The sequence below is a fragment of the Centruroides vittatus genome, unplaced genomic scaffold (assembly GCF_030686945.1).
Source record: "Centruroides vittatus isolate TY-2023 unplaced genomic scaffold, ASM3068694v2 contig_1787, whole genome shotgun sequence".
NCBI classification, from domain to species: domain Eukaryota; kingdom Metazoa; phylum Arthropoda; class Arachnida; order Scorpiones; family Buthidae; genus Centruroides; species Centruroides vittatus.
In genome coordinates, this window is record NW_027121094.1 from 71,760 (window position 1) to 96,925 (window position 25,166).

Below are 25,166 nucleotides of genomic sequence, written 5' to 3' on the forward strand. Positions count from 1 at the left end.
ATAGATTATATATTCGTCAACCACAGGAATGGACATCAATGGCCTTTTTTGATAGGATGAAATTATACTATATATTTTCTGATTTTATGTAAATGTATAAAAATTGAAACTGCCATGAAAGTTAACAAAACATTGCATCATAATAATAATAATAAAACAAACTACTAAATTTTTGGTTACCAAAATGATATTTAATCAGAAACATTTTTGATCTTCACTTAGGTCATCCTCACTGACTGAATATAATATCAGCATTTAAAAAAAATAAACCAGATCATAATGGCATCTTTTCATGAGAATAATAAGCACTTTTCAGTAATTTTTTTGTTTTTTGATAACTAGAACTTTAGCAGTTTGTTTTATTATTATTATTGAAACTATTCTATGATATCTAAGTTTAGTTATTTGTCATATGGTCAATTCCATATTCTGGAATTAGTATAGATGATAATGGTTCAACTGTTAATTGATTACAGATTGCTTACAGTGACAATGATTGTTAAATTAATATATATATATATATATATACAGGGTTTTCTAATAAGAGTGATAGAACTTTAAATTGAAATAAAATGAAAACTATAAAAGATAATGTACTAATTGTTTTATTTTATAGCAGACATGGACAAATGTTACATGTGGCTCTTGCTGAAAGTGTTAATTTCTGCTTTTTATTATTATTTTTACAGTTTTATTTCCACAATTTTGTGAAAATATGTTTATTAAAAAAATTCAATATTTGTGTTATATTATATTTATATTATATAATAAAATTGCGGCACAGAACTACAGTACAGAATAAAAAAGTACAGACCTGCGGCTCCCATGCATTTTGCAAAACCTACATTTCGGCTCCCACTGAACTTTTGCTTGCCTATCCCTGTTTTATAGTATATTTAGTAGCATTACATATGAAAATAATTTTATTTAAATGGCTCCCATGATTGTGTTTGACAATGTGAATACAATTAGCCCAATTTTTGATGACACTGCTACAAAAATCAGTTCAGCTGAATTTTTCAAAATAATTCTGCCACTGAACTTTTTGTTGGAGTGGAGTACATGCATCAATAACTGATCCAGTTTCTTTGAATTTCTTTACTAAACAATGTATTGAGAGTTATGTTGATCATAAATCAAATAAAATGCACGAAACATTGACTGAATCGAACAAGACTTCTGATGATAAGTATTAATAATTTCAACACATTGAGGAACTGTAAATATTGCCATGATTTGCCAAACATTACAGAACAGATATGTAAATTACCATTACAATTGAATAAAAACTAAGGCATCCATGACAATTTAAAGTTCTATCACTCTTAATGAAAAATCCTGTATATAATTAACATTTTTACTAGATAACTTTGTGTTCTTAGTTTTCTGTTGTTGTACATCTATAATGGCACATACTAACTTTTCTCTTTTTAATACTTGGGACAGTATGGGACATAGAAATTTTATGTCCCATACTTCTTTTTTATTATTATTAAGCAAATTGTTCTTTATTAACTTTGTTATACATCTATCAGTTATTGAGCTTTAGTCTAGTAACTGCAGTTGCCAATATTCAAAATTTTCGCATTTAAATCATGCTTTAAACTACATTTTTGCTAAATATTTCTAAATTATAATATCAAATTATTCTAATTATGAATAATTTTTTAATTATGCAACAGAAACCTAATATAATTTAGCAACTCTGACTTTTGGAGTATAGTAACCAATTGTTTTGATCCAAATTGATTATAAACAAATTTATTTTGTATATTTGAAAGCTTAAATATAATCTTAACCTTGAAAATCATGATGGACCAATTGATTTTTATATCACATTTAGATTTAAAAACGAGTAATAACAATTTATACACATTAAGGATTAAACAAAATAATTGTTAAAATGAATTTATATTGAATACTTTCTCTGCTTTGATGATGAGAATTAACACATGGTAATGATGAGTTTTAATATTAGATTCAATGATTATTATTTTATTTGTAATGAATATAATTAAATAATTATAATAATCAGTTATATGTATTATTTGGGTTGAGTCATAAATAAGTTCTGTTTTCCAAACAGAAATTTATTTGCCAATAAAATGTACAACAATAGACTTTAAACTAATACATATTCACCATCATTATTAATGACTTCTTGCCATTTTTCGGGCAACTTGTCAATTCCCCTTGCATAAAATTCTGGTGGTTTCGAATCAAAAAACTCCTGGATGAACTCCTGAACCTGGTCATCATTTTGGAAGCATTGCTCCTGTAAAGCATTCTGCAGTGTCCGGAAAAGATGGAAATCTGTTGGTGCCAGGTCCGGTGAATATGGTGGATGAGGCAAAACAGACCAGCCAAACACCAAAATTTTTTCTTGTGTAATCTTTGCTGTTTGTAGCCTTGCATTGTCATGCAATAAGGTGATCTTTTTCCTGTTAACAAGTGCAGGACACTTTTCTTGGAGTTTTAGCCAAAGTTGTTCTAACTGTTGTACATATACGTTTGCAGTAACAGTTTCATTGCATGGCAACAACTCAAAATGGATAATTCCTCAGTGATTCCACCATATACATAACAAAATTTTTTTTTCCATGAACACTGGGCTTAGGGTCCAGTTGTGGCTGATCATCTTTGTCAACCCATTGTCTTTTTCGAATGACATTTTCGTGTGTGATCCACTTTTAATCTCCCATAACAATTTTAGCCAAAAAAGTTTCCTCTTTTTGCCAAGAAAGCAAGGTAGCAGTTATCGACCTTCTGTCAGCCTTATTCTGTTCACTGAGGTTATGCGGAACCTAAACTCCCAGCTTGCTCACTTTTCCTAGTTTTTGGAGGTGATGATTGATGGTTGATTGGGATGTGTGCAGCTTCTCTGCTAACTCCTTCATCATTTGCCGTGGATTCTGCTCAATCGGGACCTTTAAAACGTCGTCATCAAAGTCTGAGGAGTGGCTTGGTCTTTCTTCATCTTTTAAGGACAAATCACCAGAATGAAATTTTGTAACCCACTTTCGAACTGCTCTGCCTGAAATTACACCACTGCCGTAGACATTGCAAATCTTTTTTGCCATTTCTGTAGCATTATTGCCGAGTTTAAACTCCCACAACATGATATGGCATACATGCACTTTCAAATGTTCCATTTTAAATGAATTCAAAAACAATTTTTTATTACATTATTGACACTTCAGTATTAAAATTTACATTTACAGACTATTTGCTATTAGCCACTAATAAAACTCAGTTGAAGCAACACAACATCTGACAAGTATTTGAGTTATTTACACCTAACTACTAACGGAACTTATTTATGACTCAACCCATATTTGGAAGTACTTAAGAGTTTTACAAATTTATTAATTTCTCCAAGTTTATTTTAAAAATTTGTTTTAATAATTAGGTTCTGGGAAGCTGTAGAAGAGATGAAACATTCTGATAAGGTAAATTAAAGTATTTTGATTAGTTTATAATAATTTATTGATGTCAACATTATATATTATAACTTATTAAAAGTTGTATTTATTAATAATATAAATAAAAAAAATCAAACAAAACAAAAAGATTCATGAAATGTTTTAAATATTTTGTATTGAAATAAATTACAGTAGAGAGTCGTTAATCCAAATCAATTGGAGACTGGGGTTGTTCGGATAACCGATTATATACGAAAAAATATATTAATCTGTCCAATGTTCAAATGTTTCTCCGTTGCGTGTCGCTTCGTGTTGAATTTTCGTTGATTTTAAGCCTAACGAAAATTTTTATAATAATAATCGAGTCTATTGTATCGTTAAAAATTATTTCTTTATTTTGTACAAACGAAATAAATATATTGAAGAATATAAAAACATGAAAATTATACTTTAGAAGTAAATCTAGTATCAAAAACGTTTGATTTAGCACGACACAGTCCGACTGAAAATTGTTCAGATAACCGGGGTTCGGATTACGACTCTCTACTGTATATATGTATGAAAGAAAAGTTTTTTACTATAGAAACTATTATTTTCACTGCTTTTTATTTTTTAAATAATACAATTAAAACTTTTTCTTTTATGTCATTTTTATAATGCTTATTAATCTATTATATTAATATGCTACTAAATTAAATATAAATATTGATAACTATGTAGTTGAATTAATTAGAAGTATTATCTACAGAATCAAATAACAGTTTAAATTTAAACTGCTACTTGCTGTTCCATTATAACTGAAACTGACCTAATAAGATGAAAATGTTTTTATATATAATAAAATATTTGTCTGTCTGAAAAAGCAGTGTGATTTCTATTTTTAATGATGTATACATTTCATTAAAATTAGAATAAATCATTTGATTCTGGACTTTAAAAATTGAATAAAATGATTTATTTTATAGAATAAATGGCATCAGCTTGGAAATGAAATAGTTCAGTTATATATTCATAATCCAAATACCAGTGTAAAGTTGTCAAAAAATATTTTAAAGGGAATAGAATCATTTATGATGGCTAATAAGGTAAGTATTTAGTATTTATTTAATGTTATTCTGTTTATATATTTTATACACAAGTTAAATCGATGGAAAATTTTAAAAATATGGAGTGAGGTTTACTACAGTATCTGAATTTTTTATTAATTGTAAATTTATTTTCAATGTATAATGTTTTCCCTTTTGTGTTTCTGTTATATCTAAGTAGTTAAATCAGATAGAAAAGAAACCTAAAAGCAGTGGATAGTCCTTCTGTTTCTTTTATGCTTTTTTTAAAATAAAATCTAAAAAATAAAATAAAAACATTATTCTTTGATAGGAAGACTTTATTTGATCCTATGACGAATACCTGGGGTCCATTTGGAGCTCACATCATGTCTTATAATTTATTAATTAAATATTAATTAATATTTATTATGTAGTTAAAAAATTATTATAGATGTATGTAATATATAAATTATTTTACATTTATATTAATTAAATATATATTTTATGTGTATACATAATTTATACATTTAGGGACCAGAAGCATTTTTTCAAGCTCAAGATGATGTTTATAAGTTATTAGAAGAACGTTTCTATCCGTCTTTCATTGTTAGTGAAATTTATGATCAAATGATTTCTAATGCTGAAAAGGCTGGTATTGATTTTGCACATATGGCTGAATGTAAGATTTATCATAAAATTTTTATCATTAAGTTTAATTTGTATATTAAACTATAATTTAATGTACAAATAAAACTTTTTATAGCAAGCAATGAATCAGAAGTTTATGAATCAGAACTGCCAGATAGTTCTCAGCATGATGACTTATTAGAAGAAACTTCTCCAATGTCACTTAGTGAACATTCCCATTTTTTAAAACTACAATTAGTACAATTAGATGAAAAATTATCAATTAAAAAACAAGCCTTACAAGCTATTCACAACACACAAAAATCTGATATAAAGGTATGTAAAATGCATTAAATATTTAAATTGTCATAAATATTATACAGATGTATCTATGTTTAGTTAATTTTTTATTTTAGTAAAAATAATTAAAGAAAGCTACTCTAATTTGCTTTTAGATGATTTCTGTATTAGAAAAAGAGATAGAGGATATGAAGAGAGAAAGATATCATTTGGAATCTCATTTTATAATGACATCAATTTGGATGGAACATTTAGGATATTGGAGAGCCAGTGTTGAAAAAGTTGAAGTAAATAGGATTTTTTTTTTGTAATTTTTTCATATATATTAATAAGATTTTAATACTATATTTTATTTTACTTTTGTATTAAAAATTGATTGTTTAAAAAAATTTTAGATAAAAAAAGAAACTGAAAAAGCAATTACTCAGTGCACAGTTGTTGTTCATTTGGGAAGTGATCCTGTAATTATTAATAATGATATCTCTGAAGGTTGGAGAGTAGTCAAATCCATAAATGATTTTCGTGTACTAAGACAAAAGTTGAGTTTAGTAAGTATTATAATTTTTCATCAATAATAAAATAAATTGTTATAAAACTATGCTACAAATTGTAAATTTAATAGAGAACAAATGATATAATTTTTTTACATTTTTCTTTTGTATGTGTTCATGTCAGACAAATTAGCAGGGCCATCTATGATGCACACATTAAACTATCAAACAAAATATCAAATACTGCACTTGCAATATGAATTTTGTGTAGGTAGATTGTATATTTAAACTGAAAATTTGATGGTGATCGTGTAAAATTGTCGTCTTTCATTTTTGACGAGACTATATCTTGTCTCTAAAATCACACTGCTGTCAGCAGCTGCACTCCTTTGAGGTACTGTACAGTACATGTCAGGAGTTGCAATTTGGAACAGAGTATTTGGTGCCAAATCATGCGCACATAAAATAAACCAGACTTGTAGGTAGTCGGGACTGAGAACCAGGTCAAAATAAAATATAAAATGCTGAAACTGTTTCTACCAACAGGTGCGAGTCCAAAAATTGTGCATGCATTGCTTGCACTCTCCGAGACATAGACTTGTCCCAAGAATGGCTTCGCCATTTTACTTGTTTACACTAAATACAAACATATGCAAAGTCTCACATATATAATATATATGCACTTTGATATGTTGAATGTGGTCTGACCCAAGCAGTTGTCCTATGCAAACCTCAACACACAATGACTTGTCTTGATTAAAGATTAATGTTACATAGAAATAGCACACACTTAATCTCTAGATTTATTATATGATGATATGGTGAATATGAGGTCTTCTCAAATCAATTGTTTTATACTATAATTGACACTATAATTTATTTATTAATAAAAATTATAATGCCAGTTTTTAATTGGACTATGATATGACTAATTAATTATAAAGATATTATGTAATTTGACTAAGCTTCCATTTTGTATTCAATTTAATAATTAGGAAGAAATAAATAAATTTAAAATAAGAAAGAAAAGATTGGTTTGGAGCAGGACTCAAATTTCAGCTCCTCCTTACTGTACAGATGTGTTGTTAATTACACTACTTGATATCTGTCCAATTTTTGCTTTCAGACCAATTAATTAAAAATGTATAACTATACAAGTCATTTAGTCACCAGATACTATAAGATTTTTATTGAGTAGTATCATTTATTACTTGTTATGTTTGCTCTATATGTGATTATAATACTTAATAAAATTTGATGTACATATAATTGTCAAATGGTTAAAGTTAGAAAATGGTAATTATTATCTATTTGAATAGATTGTTCCTTCTCTGAAGAAAATAGAATTGCCAAATAATAAGCCACATTTCAAATCTCAGGAACAACAATATCTTGATAGAGCCAAAGTTCTTCTGCAAAATTTTTTAACGGTAAGAAATTAAGCTTTATGTGGAAAAGATACTGTATTTACATTAAGAAAATCATAACAGGAAATATTTTTTTAAATTACTTTTTTTTTGTAATATCTGAAATATTTATACTTTGTTAAATTTTATATTTATAATGTTTTTATCACATTTTTATCTGTTATAAATAAATCATAATCCTATAGGATGGTGTTCATTCTTATAACTAAACTTTTTTTTTCCTTTGCTTTTTGGTTTTTTCTTTATGAAGAATGATCTGTAATCATTATTAACCTTGCAATGAATGGCCCTCACAAACTTATGTGACTTTTGCAGTATATATTCATTATGTTTGTATATAGGTAGGCAATTCATATTACATATACCTTCCTACTCAGAGTGGTACTACAAATTTATGTAAAATTCAAATTGAGTAATTTTACTCTGCTGTGGCTAGCAGACAATTTGGGTCTGATAGGCCCAGGCCATTCATTCATGCACATCTTATTTTGTGCTTTGTAAACATATGTATTTTTTAAATTTGAGTTGGTTTTTATGTAATTTATAGGTTTTAATGCTAAGTATCTAGTGAACAATTACATTATTATCATACGTGCTTTTGATTTCTGTATGAAGCATTTATATTTTTCTTGCAGTGAACATGCTGTATTACAATACAATGATTTTTTGATATATCTTACAAAAAAGTTGAGATTATCGGAAAAAAAAGGCTTTTGCATGTATTAAAACATATTCTGTAAGTATAATTGATATGTTTTGGTAACCTAAAAGACGTTGTGGAAAAATATGCACAAGTTTCCTCGTGTGGATCTGTCAGACCCAGGGCATTCATTCCTGAGATTTTTTCAAGGCCATTTGCTGCTAGGTTAATTTTGTTAAACATTGTTCTTTTTCATGAATTATCTAGTTTTAAAATTTATATTGTTTCTAATAAAAATGGCATTTAAAATAGATAAATATGTTTTATATATACAGGGCATTCATGGAAAGTTGTGCAACTGATTTATTTGACTACTGTATATTGCATGTAAATTTCAACCTAGCTGTTATTATAAACCAACAAGAGTTTTTTATTTTGCCAATGCCAATAGTTGTGTCTCCAGGAACCCTAGAAAATGTTAGAAAAATTTTTTATTTCCAGAACCTAGACAGACAGAGTGAAAATTTCAATTGCAAAGTTGTTCTCATCCTCCAAATAGTAAAAAATCACCTCTATCTTAATTCGCTTTCATTAAGAAAAAAAAAAATGTTGAAAAGTACAGATTCTTGACGTGGTGTTGCCAATACATTAAAATTCTGGGTTTTAGGATAAACCTTTAAACAAAACAGCAAAAATAATAATTACAAATTTCTTAAAAATTGTAAAAACAGGACTTCATCGCATTTTAAATTCAAAGAACAACAAAAAATGTTCACTTTATGATGAAAAGTTCCACATTTGATGAAGTCACTTCTTGACTGAAAATTAACTAGAGAGAAAAGATAATAAAGCTCCAGCCCCAACAGTAGCCTACAGAGAAGGGTCTGTTGTGAGAAGTGATTTTGTCAAATGAGGTACTTTTCATCATGAAGTGAACATTTTTTTTATTGTTTTTTGAAATTTTTTAGGAATTTATCAAAAATAAACTTAACTTTAAATGGAATGCAACTTAAACAGAGAAAGTTAGTTAAATTAATTTTCTTTGGCATTTTTGTTTATGTACCAAAACATGGAATTTTTTAATGCATTGGAAACACTGTCAAGAAGCTGCATTTTTTTACACCTTTTTTTCACAAAAATTTATAAGGAAAGGTGATTTTGGTGCAGAAGAAATGATGAAGGTAATTTTTTTTTTTTGAGGAGGAATAATTTTGTATTTAAAATTTTCACTCTATCTATCAGGGTTCTGAAGATAATTTTTTTTTACTAAGATTCTTGGGATTGCAACCATTGGGACCAAATTATAAACACTTTGTTGCCTTATAATAACTGTTAGGTCAAAATTTGCATGAAACATATTGTATTCAAATAAATAAGATGTGCAACTTTCCACGAACACCTGTATATATAAATCAGCATTTAGATTTAGATGTTTTTTGAAATTTTTGTATGTATGTATGTAAATTTTTGTATGTATGTATTTTTGTATTATGTATGTTTTTATTCTTTTTTTTTATAATTGTAATTTATTTTTATCACTATGTAATTTTGAGGCATGCTGTTTTTGATAACAATATCCATGAGTAATAGATGGATTCTACTATATATTTAATATTAAATCATTTATATACATTCTGTTGCAAAAATTGATGCACTTCTAAAAATAGAGTGAGAGTCATGAAACTTAGTATGCAAATGCCATTTGGCTATAGAGTCAATTATTAACAGTTTTTTGCCAATGAATGCACCAGAGCACAAGAGAAAAGCACATTCTGGGGTTCATAAAAAGAGCACCATTCATACTAATGAACAGATTTGACAGAGTTTGCTGTTTGATTATGTTAAATAGTCTGTAAAGATGTCTCAACAGCTCCTCCATTGGTAGTATGTGCAACTAAGCAAGTTTGAGAGAGGTTGCATCATAAAACCAAGTGATAATGTGACCATTGTTAACTGCCATCTAGGTTGAAGCAATGCATCAGTAATATGATGATAGCAGCAGTGGGTCAGGATGGCACACACAACCAGCATAAAGTATCTGGGTGTTCTAGAGTAACAAGTGTTCAAATGGATTATACAATTAGAAGAGCAGCCATTACAACACCAATAATGTCCCTATCCTTCATCCAAAGGAACATCTTCCTCTACTTAGTCTGTAGTATCAAAGGCTACCATTCAGCTACACTTGAAAGAGATGATATTTCATTCTTGTCTGAGGAATATTTACTAGTGATTGCCAAACATAAGTAATACCTGGAAGATGTCTGATTAGAATCATCTAGCATTCAGTGATAAATTCTACTTCTCTTGGTGCAGATGATCATCATATCCATACAGAGGAGGCATGGTAATCACTTCAATTCAGTGCAGTAGTTGAGCAATAGACTGTTAGTTGGGTTAATTGAGTAACCATCTCTTCAACAGCAGATCTCCATAGCTTCTAGCAGATCTTCCAGCTATTAAAAATACTAAAGTATTTTTAAAAGCTGTGGAGATTAACGTAGATCACCAGTATGCATCAAACCAAAGCTCTGATACCTCACCGGTATGTTGACAACATTCTGTAGCCATTTTTTACTATCTATAATAGCAGTTGGCAATCTTTTTAAATGTGCTTACTGAGATTACCAAATCTATGATGCAAAATTTTCTCATGTGCCAACTGAAATTTTTTGGGAGCATACTATTATTTGGTCTAGTGGCTAGAAAATGCTGCAGGAAAGCTAGATTTAGAAAATTTACTACTAAATTACTTATTATTACTAAAACGGTTGATAGTATTTGTGTCTTTATTGCATTTTTATTTAGTACTACTCTACTCCGTAAAACTGTATTCTATTAAGTTAAAATATACAACATAGCAAAGATGTTGGATATTTACTTTTTAAGATGAGTCCTTGGTTGCATGTCAGGAAAAAATTGTTTGCATGCTACGTTTGGCATACATGCCAAGAACATTGCCAAACCCTACCCTATAATGTCACTCCTTCCAGTGCTATTTAACAGCATGATAATGCCACCTCATATGGTAAGAATCTCTGAATAATGTCTCTCTCAAGTTTATACTCTTTCATGGTTAGCTGTGTCTCCAGACCTCTCACCATTGAGCATCTGTACGATAAGCTAGGAAGTCAGTTGCAGTCATCACAAAATGTGAACAAACTAGCCCAACAATTGCAGAACATCATTGTCAAACAACGATCTAATGTTGTCATATTTCATGCTTAGCCTTGTAAAACCTACTTAAAGCCTGTTACCGGTGAGCTTCGCTGAAAATCGTTACAAACGTTTTCGAACTATAAAGTTCTTCTTCAGGTAACTGACGACCGTTAATCGAATGCAATTCGAATAAAATCCTAATGGAATACGATTCGATCTATTCCATTAGGATTTTATTCGAATTGCATTCGATTAACGGTCGTCAGTTACCTGAAGAAGAACTTTATAGTTCGAAAACGTTTGTAACGATTTTCAGCGAAGCTCACCGGTAACAGGCTTTAAGTAGGTTTTATTAGTTTAATCCGGTGTAGTAGCGGTTGTCCCGTATTGCTTAGCCTTGTCTTGGTTTGTCACCAGCAGAGGCAATTCTAATATATACTAACATGACTTATCACTTTTGCAATTAAAATGTAATCATTTTCTTTAGCTTTACATATCCATTGTATGTGCCATAGCAATAAAATAATTTCTTCAAGATGCATCATTTTTTAAACAGAGCATATACATTGAATTTCTTAAATCTCATTGTTCTTTATATTCAGTTATGACTATATTATAACATGCATCTCTCTTTTAGGTAATTATGAAAAATGATAATATGAATAAAAGTGAGACTTTATATATTTTTTTAAGTCCGAGTCCAGATCATTTAAAGTATCCATTAGAACCACGGAAAAAATCTATTAAAGGTGTACTTATGCAATTCTTCAAAAGGTATTTTTAAGTTTATTAATACAGTATTAGTAACATTTATTCTATAATTAAATTAAATCGGAAACTACTGACTACTAATTTTACACATTTTTTTGGTCTATATCAGATTTACTATAGATTTTGGGATGATATATTTACTAATGTGCTGATTATGAGAGAAATTCATTCAAAAATGAATGAATGTAATAACATGCAATATATATGTAAAAAACATGTATACATTAGCTAGAAAAACAATAAAAATTACAATGTAATTTTTTATGATTTGACCTTCAAATTTTGATTCCAATTCCTAAGAATGCATTTTCATTACATCAATTATGTATTAATTAATTCTTCTCTGTGAGTGAAGTAAGACATAATAATAATAATCAAAAATTAATCAATTACTTGTCACAATTACTTCATTATTTTTTTGTTCTGTTTTTATTGACTAGCTTTAAGTCATAAAGCTATCTTATTATTTTTGTATTTCTCGGATTGATTATATTTTTTATATTTCTATAGACATAAAATTTATTTCTGGTTTAAAGTCATGATAATTTTAAAAATATAATTATTTGAACAGACTATTTGATTATAAACAGATTAATAATTGAAATTAAATCCATCAAAATATAATGGTTATATTTTTGATGGATTTAATTGCATTTTTCAATCAAAATAGTTCTTTTTTTCCTACTCAGAAGTTTGATAAAGACTTATTGAAAAGAAGTTTTTATAATTCCTTAATTTAAATTAATAAATTAAAAACAGTTTTATTATGTAAATTAACCAATTGAAAATTATACACTAAGTTTCTGTTACTCGTTTTTTATTTTGTAAATAAGTAACTTGTAATTTATCATAGTAAAATACAAATGTTATTTTTTAATGAATAAAAGTTTTAGCTTAAAATAAATGTTAGGATCTAATTACAATAACTTAATCAGATTTAAATATAATTAACATGTAAACCACAGTACTACTACTAAAACTGTTAAGATGCAGTACAGTTTTAATTTTCAAACATTTTTAGTCATCTTAAATGACTTTCTTCAGGACAGATATAAACAAATTTTAATTTAGAAAGGAGAGTGAAAGCTGGAATGTCCTGTGGAACAACTTGATTTCAAATATTAATGAAATAAACACCCACAATTGCCATAAATAATCGGACTATAATTTGGAAATATTTATTATGAATTACAAATAAATTTGGCAGTGGAGGGAGGCGTTAGGTGCCATCTCGTATTAAATTTAATAATTATAATATTTAATTATGGCAATTGTGGATGTCTATTTGCCAAGCATTGGGTTTCGGTAGATGTTTATATTTGTACAAATATTAATGTTTTAGAACAATGAAAGTTTAAATGCATGTGTCTGACTTTTACGTAGATTAAAGTATAAATAAACAAATCATAGACTGTGACACTGTTGGTATCATGGAAGGCACTATTAGATTTGGGCTTAAGATGACAAACTGATAATAAAGAACCTACAGAGAAAGTAGTGGTCATAATATATACATCGTGTCCAGTACTTTCTCTGTAGGTTTTTTATTGTGTTTCTGTACATAAAAGTTAGATACATGCAGGTATTATTACGGTATAACTGTAAATAATACACACAGACCATTACTGATGCCCCATGAGTGTGTATTATTTATAGTTATACTGGTCCAGCAGTTAATAGGCTTACATGGGACACCATATGTATTTATACATAGATGGCATGCTCTTGCAACTGATAAATATGGTTAATAACCACGTTCCAATTTTATTTTAAAATTTAACATTTGAAATTGTACGATATAAGGCATTCTAAGTTTGGAATTCCTTCTCAATTTAATTTGAAGCAAACCTCGATTGAGGCCAAAAACATTCATTTCACGAACTTTAAACGTTACTAGACAAAGGTTCGTCAAGTGTGTTAAAATTGTAATGCATTTTAAACGCTTGAGTAGTAATTCTGTGGTTTAAGATAAGTGCAGTTTTTAGAGAAGTATAATTAACATGTAATTATATAAAAAATTATACAGTATATTTAATATATAATTGAAGCTAATTTCGTACTTAAGTTAAGTTAGTAATTTAGTTTGTATAATAATGATTTTTAATAGTGCTTAATTTTTATTTTATCGTAAATCCATCATGTTTGTTTGATATAAAATTAAATTTTAACAGAAAAGTTCTTATTTCTTTTACTGTCATTTTCAGATATTAATAATTATTTTATTACATCTCAATTTTTTAATTCTTTAAAATTAAAATTTGAGTTTAAGAACAAAAGAAAACTTTTAAATAAAATATTTTTGTTGAAATTTTATTTAAATCTATATTTTATAATAAACATAATTAATCCAAATCAATTAAAAGAAAAAGTATTGAAAATTAATACTGTATAAATTACATATAATTTGTATTATCGAGAGAATTTTTTTAAGTTCTATAATTTTAGAAAAATTTCAAAACGTTTACAGAAGTGTTGGTCTTTTCCAATTGTAGTCATGATTCCTTTCATGACTATGATGATGGTAGTTGATTCAAATTATATGGAATCCAGTCTATTTATATTTGAATTAATTAAGTTTTTACTACAGAATTCTTTAATAAATAAAAAATTTAATAAGATCTATATATAATTAAGATAATCTTCTTTTTCAGTTTTGAATTAAATTATGTTTTTAATATATTTCTAGTGCTCAATCTAGTGCACAATCTGAAGGAAGTGATGAAGATGAATTATTATTTCTTGATGATATTGACAGGTAATTTATAAAAGTTTTTTGGATATATTTAATAAGATTTGTTTTATTTGAATAGTATTTATATTGGCTTTTATTTGTATTAAAAAGAATTTTCTTTTAATTCATAAAACAGTTAAAAGAGATGAAATTTTAAAAACTTATCATTAAGTGTTTTTTGCTATTTTAATTGATTTTTAAATTTTAACAAATGAATCTTAAACTGATTTCAAAATGAGAAAATTCAAGGAAAATGAAGAGGACTTAATATTTATATGGGTAAATTGGATAAATAAACTTTAAAAGATCAAAGGATAAGATAGTATTTTGATCATTTCTTAGCACAGAAAACTTTAGTATAGGTACAAATTATAGATAGTTTTCATTAAATAACTGCAGCATACTGAAAAGTTGAAGTTATATATCCTTACTTGCCTCTAAAAGTCACTTTTGGAAGAGGTTGTTTCTCAAAAAATTTTATTTCTTACATTGTGTAAAAATAAATTTTATTGAACATGGAAAGAGCTAATAATTTTTAAAATTTATTGATTTTAATCACTTCCTGTTTCTAAGATATTTAGTTCAAAATTAATATTATAATGGTTTATTTGAAAAAGAAATAAAATTATAATAATGTTTTTTTCTTGTTTTTATACCAATAAATTGAATATTTTTAGGTTTTCTTTGTTTTATATATTACTAGCAAAGTTAATTTCAGGTTTATAGAGAGAAAAAAGCTTGAATTTTTAACATAACAATAAAAATCAATTTTATCTTTGTTAAAAATTAGCAAAACATTATTTGTCATAATTTTAAAAAAAAATTCACTTTTATGCCTTTAAATCAAAATGAAATAAGTAAATATACATTATAATAGATAATAAATGACCACATTTCTCTAAGAAGCATTATTTTAAAATGAATTTATAAAATTTATTTGCATTTGTTTATTTATATAATGAATGAACATTTTGTTTTGTAGTAAAGAAGATAGAAAAGATTCAATTGCAGAAAATCTTTACACATTGATTGGAGAAATATTTGAAGTTAAAGGAATTTTTGGTTGGGTTCGGAAAACTCTTATCACCATTGTACAGATCACATTTGGAAAAACAATTAACAGGTCAGGTGATAACATTTTTGATGATTGTTAAATATTTTTTAATAGTAAGTTTTATGTTTCTCTGTATTTTTGTTTTTTTTTTTTTAATGGCGATTCAAATTACAGTATTATTATTTGTTTTTGATAGCTTATTTATAATATGAAATCATTAGAAATCAATGTTTATATTATTTGTATGAAATATTACTTAATGTCTGTAATGTGTTGACTTTCAATGTTAGTCCATCAGATTTGATTTGTTTATCATCACAGAATTCTATTAGACTTTAAAATCAAAAATTTATGTTTACTTTTGAGAGTTCCTACAAATTTGATTTGATGGCAGAAGATTAATGCAAACATTGTTTAATCATTTATATTAGTGATTTTGTCTAAAATTAAGTAATTAAATAAATTTCATAAAAATATTAATTGTGTTACGCATGTAAATGAATTGCCCAAAACTTAGCATCCATTGCAGGGGAAATAATCAATAGTAAGTAAGAGATTTCTGGGCAAAATTGTCTTTAACTTATAAGTGCTTGAAATATATTTTCAGAAAAATTAATCTGATGATTAATATTGTTATAATTAGAAATTGAAGAGATATTAAATTATGCAGAACTGGCAATTGTTAAGAAACGGCGATACTTAGAAGTTCAAAATTTAATAAATTCTTATGTAATTCAAAAGATCTTTAATTATTCTTTCATTCATGAAAAGTGCAATAATAAAAATAATATGTAGTTAATTGATACCTTAGATAGTTCAACTATTAAAGAATTAAATTACAAAACTAATATAAACTTTGTTAACATTATCCTAAATTGGCATTTAAATCAGAGCTTGTACTTTCACTAATATTAATTTTTCTAAGCTTTACATAATTTGTTCTTTGAGTGTAGTTATTTGCTAATGTTTCTTGACCTTTGCTATAACAATAACATTTAATAGAAGTTGTTAGATATTTTACATAATATTTCCAATAAATTTTAAATTTGTTGGATCTGACCTGTAAAGCAGTTTTTTAAACAGAAATTAATATTACTTCAAACAATTCAAGTACATAATTATTTTTTTAAAGTATTATATCAGGAATAATATTTTGCATTCCTAATTCTCTGCTTATCTTTTAGTTTTAACAAGATCTTGTATTTTTCAAGCTTTGACTTCTGATAGTAATATATCAAGTCAACTGACTCATGACTATATAAGAGGAGAAAAACCAATACAGGAAATCTTCATTAGTTTGAAATTTAAGGGAGAAAATAATCATGACTTCATATAATCTGAGATTTACATATTTCTGTAGAATATGCCAAATGCCATGTAACCAATGTAATATATTAAGCAAATGGAATACGATTATATTATTATGGTTATATACAGTAATTAACGAAAATACAGTACTGTATTTTCGTTAATTAATAATAATATAAACAAACTGCAGGTAAACAGCACCTATCCACAAAAGTCTCACAGGTTGCCTCATAGGTTTTATAAAAAGTAAAACAGAATTCCCAAAATATAGTACAAATTATTTTTAAAGTTTCCCAAATCTAGTAGTGTAGTCCTACAAATATCTCAATCTGCTATTTGTAGCCTGGCCCAATCTTAGAATCTTGTGTGGAGGACTCCCATGGTGTTTTATCATGGACCTGATATTTCCTAGCATTGAGATTGACACACTCTTTTTGGAGGAAGTGTCATCCAGGATGGTGAGAGGGTGTGAACAATGTATGTGGGTGGTGGCATTAGACACAGAGGCACAAACTGCTTACAATTAACACCCATTTATTAATATATGAAAGGCATCTTACAAAAATCAGGAGATCTCCTTTGTTCCTTAAATTAATCCAGACAGGATGTGATGTTTGCGACGAGGTTTCCAAGTTGGTCGCTTTTCCTTGGTGGATCGGTCTTCTAAACATATTGTCCCTGATGGAGAGTGCAAAGAACCCAGTTCGTTGTTTTTTGTATCCAGGATAAAAGTTCTCTGTCCCTGCTGGAGAGCTCCTGGACGTAAGAAATCCCTTTCTGCTCCCTGTGGGAAGATCTCTACTGGCCTGGGGAGGCAAAGATGATTTGGTTATCCTTGTGAAGAAAAAACACCAAAGAAAAGTACTCTTTGTCCTTGAATTCTAACCTCTTAAAGGTTTTGCAACTGTTTTGCTCTGGTTGGTCATGATTTCCATCCTCTATTCTTCCAATTGGTCCCTAGTTTGTTGCCAGGGCCAATTAAGACAGAATTCATAGATCAGACACCTGCTGTAATTGTTTATTGAATTTTGTCATGAATCTGCCCGTAATTCACAGTCAAGCATTTTTACCTTGACCTTAAATATTCCCAGCTGCACCTGCATGACAATTTGTTTTACTATACATACTATCTTTTGTTTTCACGATCATTGGAGAAATTGGTCAAATTTCCAATCTGTTCTCTCATGATATTTTATTTATCAAACCCATTTTAATTGAAACAACTTTTCTTTTAACACAGATTTTATATGAGGTTCCAGCCTCTGGTTGAGACCTCACACTCAAAACCCAGTTATATTTTATGAGATAAGAGAAAAAGCGTAGTCAATAGGTAAAGTGATACCTGAAAATGTGTTACTGTAAAATAAAAACCAGTTGACCAGATTAGAGTTGTACATGATCTATTGTTCTATTACAGTATAGAAATATAGAGGCAAGTAAACATATGATCTAAATATACGAGTTAACATATGCATATCATAAGTTAGTTCAGACAAAATTTCCAGTTCAAATTTTAAGTTAGTAGTATTTTGAACTAACCATTTCTTAACATGTAAATTTCCATATGCCTGGCTGGAACAAATAGTATTGTTATGAACTAATAATGTTCAAGTTTGAATTAACAAGGATTTGCTGTATTGTTTAACATATTAATAGATATATAATTTAAACTAATGAACTCAGGAATGTTTGACTGGCCAAACATTCCTGAGACTTTTGATATTTAAATAAATTTACAACAAAGATATGTTTTACCAATATTTCCCTGATATAATACAATACAAATACAGTTTTTACAACTTAAGTGGGGACTGAATGATTGAGAATAAATAATGTTTTATAAAACATTGTCTATATTCTTTCCAATTCACTGATCTGATCCAAGCCCCAGATAGTGAAACCATAAATAAAAACAGATTCAATTAATCCATGAATTATACTGTGGATATGAAAAGTACATTCAAAATTACAAATTAACCAAGAAGTTGCTGATGTATTTATTAATTATTTTTTACAAAAGAAGGTCTAAAAGAGCATTCAAGAATATAATTGAACAGTGAAAATTTGATTAATCCTTATTTGCTATTTTGTTTTTTAAAAATATAAAGATGTTTGTATGACTCTCTGCACGGTGTATTCAAAGGGGAGCCAAGGGGTCCTGTAAAAGTAAAAGGAAAAAACACTAATAAATTTTCCAAAAATCTTTCCATAATTAAAATTCATTTTTTTTTATTTATATTGTATTGTGTCTTCTATTTCTATACTACTTATGAATTATGGATCACATAAGGTTGGAATTTTATTAAATTTGCATTAAAAACCACGCGTACAGGAACCACTTACCAGTAAGTGTTGGAAACGAAAAAAATGTCATTAACGTTTTCGAACTTTGGAAGTTCTTCTTCAGACGATAAAAGCGACAGAACGCAGATCCAAAAATAGAACGATTATTTTTAAACAAAATCAAACACTTTACGTTAAAGTCGTTTGATCAGACATGTGCATTTGGTGCGGGTAGATGACGATTAAAGGTCCATGTCGACGAGGGCCTACCAGGCAATGGACAAATTGAGCTCTTCTTTATAATTTATGCAGGTGGTGGCACAGCTAGATTTGTAAATGGAGATAGCCTCCAACCACTTCAGGTGTTCAGGGTGAGGTGAAGTGATGATGAGCCTTGCTTGGTTGAGGGCCGCCTCGATGTCATGATCGGCTGCATAAATTGCAAGAGCCGTAGAGTTCCTCCCATGTAGAATATCTGCATTGTGCTCACATATTCTGATTTACATCCCCGGTGTTCCATGAATGTGGAAGCTTGCATTAAAAAATTGTTTATTTGTTCAACTCAGCTCCCTCTAAGATTAAATTTTGAGTGCGCCACTGAATCTTTGTTTTAAGATTTTGCAATTCCTGTTTTAATGTTTTGTTCAATAGATAGAAGAAAAATTTAAAAAGAATATTTTTCCCTTTTTTCTGGTTTTTTATGATCAATATATTACTTTTTCCTCTCATTTAGTCATGTTTAGTGTTTTGTGAATGATTACAAAATGAACATAATTATCTGTTTTGAAGTGATAGCATTTTAAGATTTAAAATAATAATTTATGTATTATATATGCTGTGAATGAGAAATTGGATTGTTTTAGTTCATATCATTAGAAAAGTTTTTTATAGTTCGTATATCAAAAGTAACAAATTTATAACAAATTTTATAGACAACTGCGAGAGACGGTGGCATGGATTACGTCGGAATCGATTGTCTTGTACTATCTTCAGATGTTCAGAGATACCATGTGGCCAGATAAAGAAATTCCCACTTCTACTAGGACAGATAAAGAAAAATTGGAGACACGAGAAATGGCAAAACAACAGTTATTAAATAATATTCCGGGTAAGTGGCAAAACACAGATTTATATAATGCAACCTTTTTATGTAAATATATTGAAAATATATTATTTAATATCAGAAAATGCTAATAATTATAACAAATATTTATTGGTAATTTAAAATTCTTAGTTAATTAATAATTATAAAATAATTAGAGAAATATATCAATAAAAAGTTTTGCAAATGCAATTATTATGTTTATGCAGAATTAAGCATTGTCAGTCTCTGCTATGAATTAAAGAAGTTACTCAATTTCATTATAATGTAATAATAATAATTTACAGATTTAGTGATAATTATGGCTTATTGCCATACCTTATAAAAACATGCTGTTATTCATTTTCTTAGATGTACTAGGTAATCTACTGGGTCAGCAAAATGCCAAAAAGGGGATGACGAAAGTTTTCGAAGCTCTTCAAGACAAAAGATTGAATAAACAGATATTTTATGTAAGAAATAAATTATACTTTGAAACTTTCCATTTTACTTTATATATATTTTTTTTAAAGTTAATTGTCATAATTTTAGGGCTGCAGTTTTCAAATGACAGTGGGAAACCACAATCTCTCTGTCGTTTGTCCTTCCTTAATCTTGAGAACAGAGTTAGATGAAAACCAAAACCAGGGCTGTATTCAGTAATGCAGAATTCTAACTTAGTCAGACTGTGCCACTTTAATACTGGACAATATTCTTAGTAATTCTAACTTCACCCATTGTAAGAATTCTTACTCATTTACTCAGACTACTTTAGTAGAGTTACTATGCTTAGTGACATCACTCTGTCTCTCTTCTTTTGCTTTGAAGAATTTTACACTTATGTCAGTAATAGCTGCATGTGCTGGATTAAATAGCTTCATTTTAAAGATAAAGAAATTATTATTTTAATTTATTATATTTATTTTTATTTAATTTTAACTTCATCTGCCAGTTTTCCTCGTTGTCTGGCAATGAATAATCATTCAATAATGCCCAGAATATTCTTAGCTCTGCCCAGTAAGCTGCTCAGAATTCTGACTTAGTGTTCTGTGTTACTGAACCCCCTTGATATGGAAAACTTAGGACTGATTAACTATATGCAAACTTCTAATCTGGATCAGAAGTTGCATGGTTTTTTAAATTAAAATTTGACTGAAAATTGCAGCTTGGCATTGTGACAAAGTATAATTGATCATTATGGAGTATGTAGATAATATTGTGTTCTTATACACACTTAAAATATTTAACACTTGAAATTCCCTGTCAAGTATAACAGAATACTTTTTATGAGAAAGTAGAGATTGAAGAATTGAGAAGAGTAGAGATTCAAGAAGAGCTGCTAATATCTCTACAAATTAAGTAGTTTATACCATCTGTTGTAACATAAAGAGCAACAAAACAAAATTTCGCCTGGAGTGGACAAAAATAGTAGGAGTTACAGAGAATTCACTTACACACACACAAACAGATGATGACCTGTATATTAAAAAAATATTAAAATCTTTCTTTATAAAATTTCTTTATACACTACATTCTGAGTAAACACACTATTGTCTTTTAAAAGATTTTCTTGAGTGGGATAAAGTAACATAGAGGTCACCAATTTACTCTTATGCTTTCCCCTAGGCATTATGTTTTGACAAAATAGTGAGTCTCTTTAATTCTGTGTTGCTAAAACAAAGATGAATATTAGTTAGTTGAGTGATAATGCTTTGTAAATAATGGACTCATTAGATCATTACTTTTGATTGGATAATAAAACATCACATGGTCTTAATGGAAAGATTTAAAAAAAAATTTGTTATAGAAATGACACGATGAGGCTATCTTTTTTTAAAGTTTAAATTTTAAAATTTAACAAAGTAAATTTAAAACACATTGGGTGATTGATTAATGAACAGAATCCATTCCAAGACCATGTTTGCTCCCCAAATTGTTTGTTAACCAATTGTCGATTTACCATAGATTTTTATGGAAATTTGATTAATTTGTTCTGGAGACCCAAAAAATCAAATACTTTTTTACTATGTTCATTTATATGTACAGTAGAGAGTCGTTAATCGGAACATTGGTAATCGGAATTGCCGGTAATCAGAACGATTTTCAGTCGGACTGTGTCGTGCTGAATCGAACGTTTTTGATACTAGATTTACTTTTAAAGTATAATTTTCATGTTTTTATATTCTTCAATATATTTATTTTGTTTGTACAAAATGAAGAAATAATTTTTAACGATACGATAGCCTCGATTATTATTATAAAAATTTTCGTTAGGCTTAAAATCGACGAAAATTCAACACGAAGCGGCACGCAACGGAGAAAAATTCAACACGAAGCAACACGCAATGAAGAAAAATTTGAACATCGGACAGGTTAATGTATTTTTTCGTACATAATAGGTAATCGGAACAACCCCAGTCCCCAATTGATTCCGATTTTCGACTCTCTACTGTATTAATAAAAATACATGTATACACAGTCTTCCATTTTTATCAGTCATGATTTTTTCTGTTTGTGGGGCATTAAAGAATCTGTCCAATGTTGATTGCTTTTCTCTCTTCTTCAGGATTTTTCGGAAGTAATTAATAGCATTGTAATTGTAGAGATCCCTAAGCCTATTAACCTCAATCTGGTTTGGATGCCATTATAAGACTGTTGTTCTAACATCCTCCCACTTCTTCAAAAGATCTTTAATAGCAGATATTGGCATTATTCCTCTTTTTCAGAAGAAAACATCTCACCGAGTTTCTCGGTGTTCTTCATTCAAGAGTTCCTGACCGTCTGTCGTCAGATCAGTTTCAGGTTCCATTATGAGCTCTTCAATGTTCTTTATTTCTCAGATGTGATTTTTGTTACCCCTGAAGCTGATTGAGTCTTCTTGATTATACTGTATCTTTCTTAGATAAGATTGAACTGTGGTCTACTGTAGATCTGTTCAAGCCATACTGCTTAGCAACATTAGACATTTTCTGCCCACTATCAGACACCTACCTTTGCTATTATACTCTCACCTGTCAAAAATAAAAACCGACCCACCTGACAGTCTCACGAAGACTAAAAAAATTCTTTCTGTTAGAAAAATTAACAAAAGGCTGGAATTACAAGGAAGAGTTTGAAAGTTCAGAGAAATACTATTTGATCAGTATATACCAGGACGAGCTTTGATGTCAACGTCTCCCATGTTCCAAAAAGTTTCAAATTGTTACCTGGAGACAAGGGAAGACCAATTGGTATTTATTATTTTAAGTTGCTTCTTCTTGTATTTGTTCTGTGAGGTGTTTGTTATCCAAACATAAAAACCTTTCACAAAAGTGTTCGTGTCCAATTTGTTTGCAGTCCAAACTGTTCGTTAACTGATCACCCACTGTATATCATTTAAGTCTCTCAAGTCATCTTAAGGGAAATTCCCTCGTGAAGCAAGAACTAAATGATGCAATGCCAATGAGAAAGATAGGACTGGGCACAGTCACAACATCAGTGAATCATGTGATCAACTTACTGCTACTAGTCTATCTATCTATCTAAGCCAGGGATGGCCAACCTGTGGCACGGCGGAGTTTTAACAGTGGCAAGCAAAGACTTATTGAAAAATTTAAAAATTTGAAAAAAAGATAATGTTGTCTTCAGGAACTTTGTCAAAATCCATAAAAACCCTACTCATACGCTACTGAATACCAGTGCCGTAACTAGGCAGGTGCAACAGGTGCATAAGCACAGGGACCACTTGGAAGGGGGCCCAAAATGCATGTATTTTGTTTTATTATTTTCCCAAATCTAATTAATTAAGGGGCCTAAATGCAAATTCTTGCACAGGGCACAAAAATGGCTAGTTACAGCACTGCTGAATACAACAGCGCTGGAAAACAGCACTGCTTGACACCAGTACAACAATACAGTAAGACAGCATGGTCATGGGACAAGCCCAATGGTTTGAGTTGCCTTGCTTTGGCACCGTTGTGTCTTGCTATGGTTGTCCATTCTGGAACAAGAGCGAGTGCAACACTCTGGCTGTCTGGCTCAGTTGATTTTAGTGTTGTCACCTTTTCGAAATTGCTGACCTGGACGGCAGGTCAGGTTTGTTCAAACAGAAGTCCCTGACACATCTGCAATGTTATTTTACTAGGCAAAGAATAATGTGCACTCCAGTTCTAAGAAATTTGGCTGTCAGATATTGTTGTATGTTTGGATCAACAAATGTTTTCTATTATAAACATAATAAAATCAAAATATCGTTCAAGAATAACTGATATGCACCTAAAACACCTAATTTTGTTAGCATCTTCATGAACTAATCCTAATATAGACAACTTGGTAAAAAAACTACAAATTCAAAAAGCCACATTAATTAAGTACTGACTGTTTAATAATTATTTAGAATTAAATGTTTCAAGTTATTCATTTTTATTTTATACATAACCTAACTGACTGAACCTTTAAAATGTTTATTAACAATGAAACCTAAGTTTGTACTTTTGTTTTATTTATTATATTATTTTTTAAATCTCCACTAATAAGACTTACATGAAAAAAAATGTGCTATTTGCGTAAAAATCCCATAATCAGCCTATAAATAACATTTTTCACCTTTTTATATATTTCAGTATGTTGGAAAAGTTGTAAGTGGCACGCACAATTTTTTCAGATAGTGGCACTCTTCCAAAAATAGTTGGCCACCCCTGATCTAAGCAGTATAATATGGTGTTACAATAAATATTCTAGAAAAATTAGATATACAAGAATATCTCATATTATATTTATATTACAAACATATTTTGCATTTTGCTTAAACTTCACACATTAATATAGAGTAAAATTTTACTTTTTAT

General features: G+C 28.8%; 1 protein-coding gene across 1 annotated transcript in view; it reads left to right on the plus strand.

Moving 5' to 3' along the window:
* Positions 1 to 25,166, plus strand: part of snz (snazarus) — a 53,713-nt gene that overhangs the window by 25,838 nt on the left and 2,709 nt on the right. The window contains exons 9-20 of the mRNA XM_067263580.1: positions 3,410 to 3,449; positions 4,388 to 4,507; positions 5,000 to 5,147; positions 5,232 to 5,431; positions 5,551 to 5,682; positions 5,791 to 5,943; positions 7,206 to 7,316; positions 11,750 to 11,886; positions 14,570 to 14,638; positions 15,597 to 15,737; positions 20,192 to 20,367; positions 20,713 to 20,813. Coding sequence (XP_067119681.1) covers positions 3,410 to 3,449; positions 4,388 to 4,507; positions 5,000 to 5,147; positions 5,232 to 5,431; positions 5,551 to 5,682; positions 5,791 to 5,943; positions 7,206 to 7,316; positions 11,750 to 11,886; positions 14,570 to 14,638; positions 15,597 to 15,737; positions 20,192 to 20,367; positions 20,713 to 20,813 — 1,528 coding nt within the window. The remainder of the gene's footprint in view (positions 1 to 3,409; positions 3,450 to 4,387; positions 4,508 to 4,999; positions 5,148 to 5,231; positions 5,432 to 5,550; positions 5,683 to 5,790; positions 5,944 to 7,205; positions 7,317 to 11,749; positions 11,887 to 14,569; positions 14,639 to 15,596; positions 15,738 to 20,191; positions 20,368 to 20,712; positions 20,814 to 25,166) is intronic.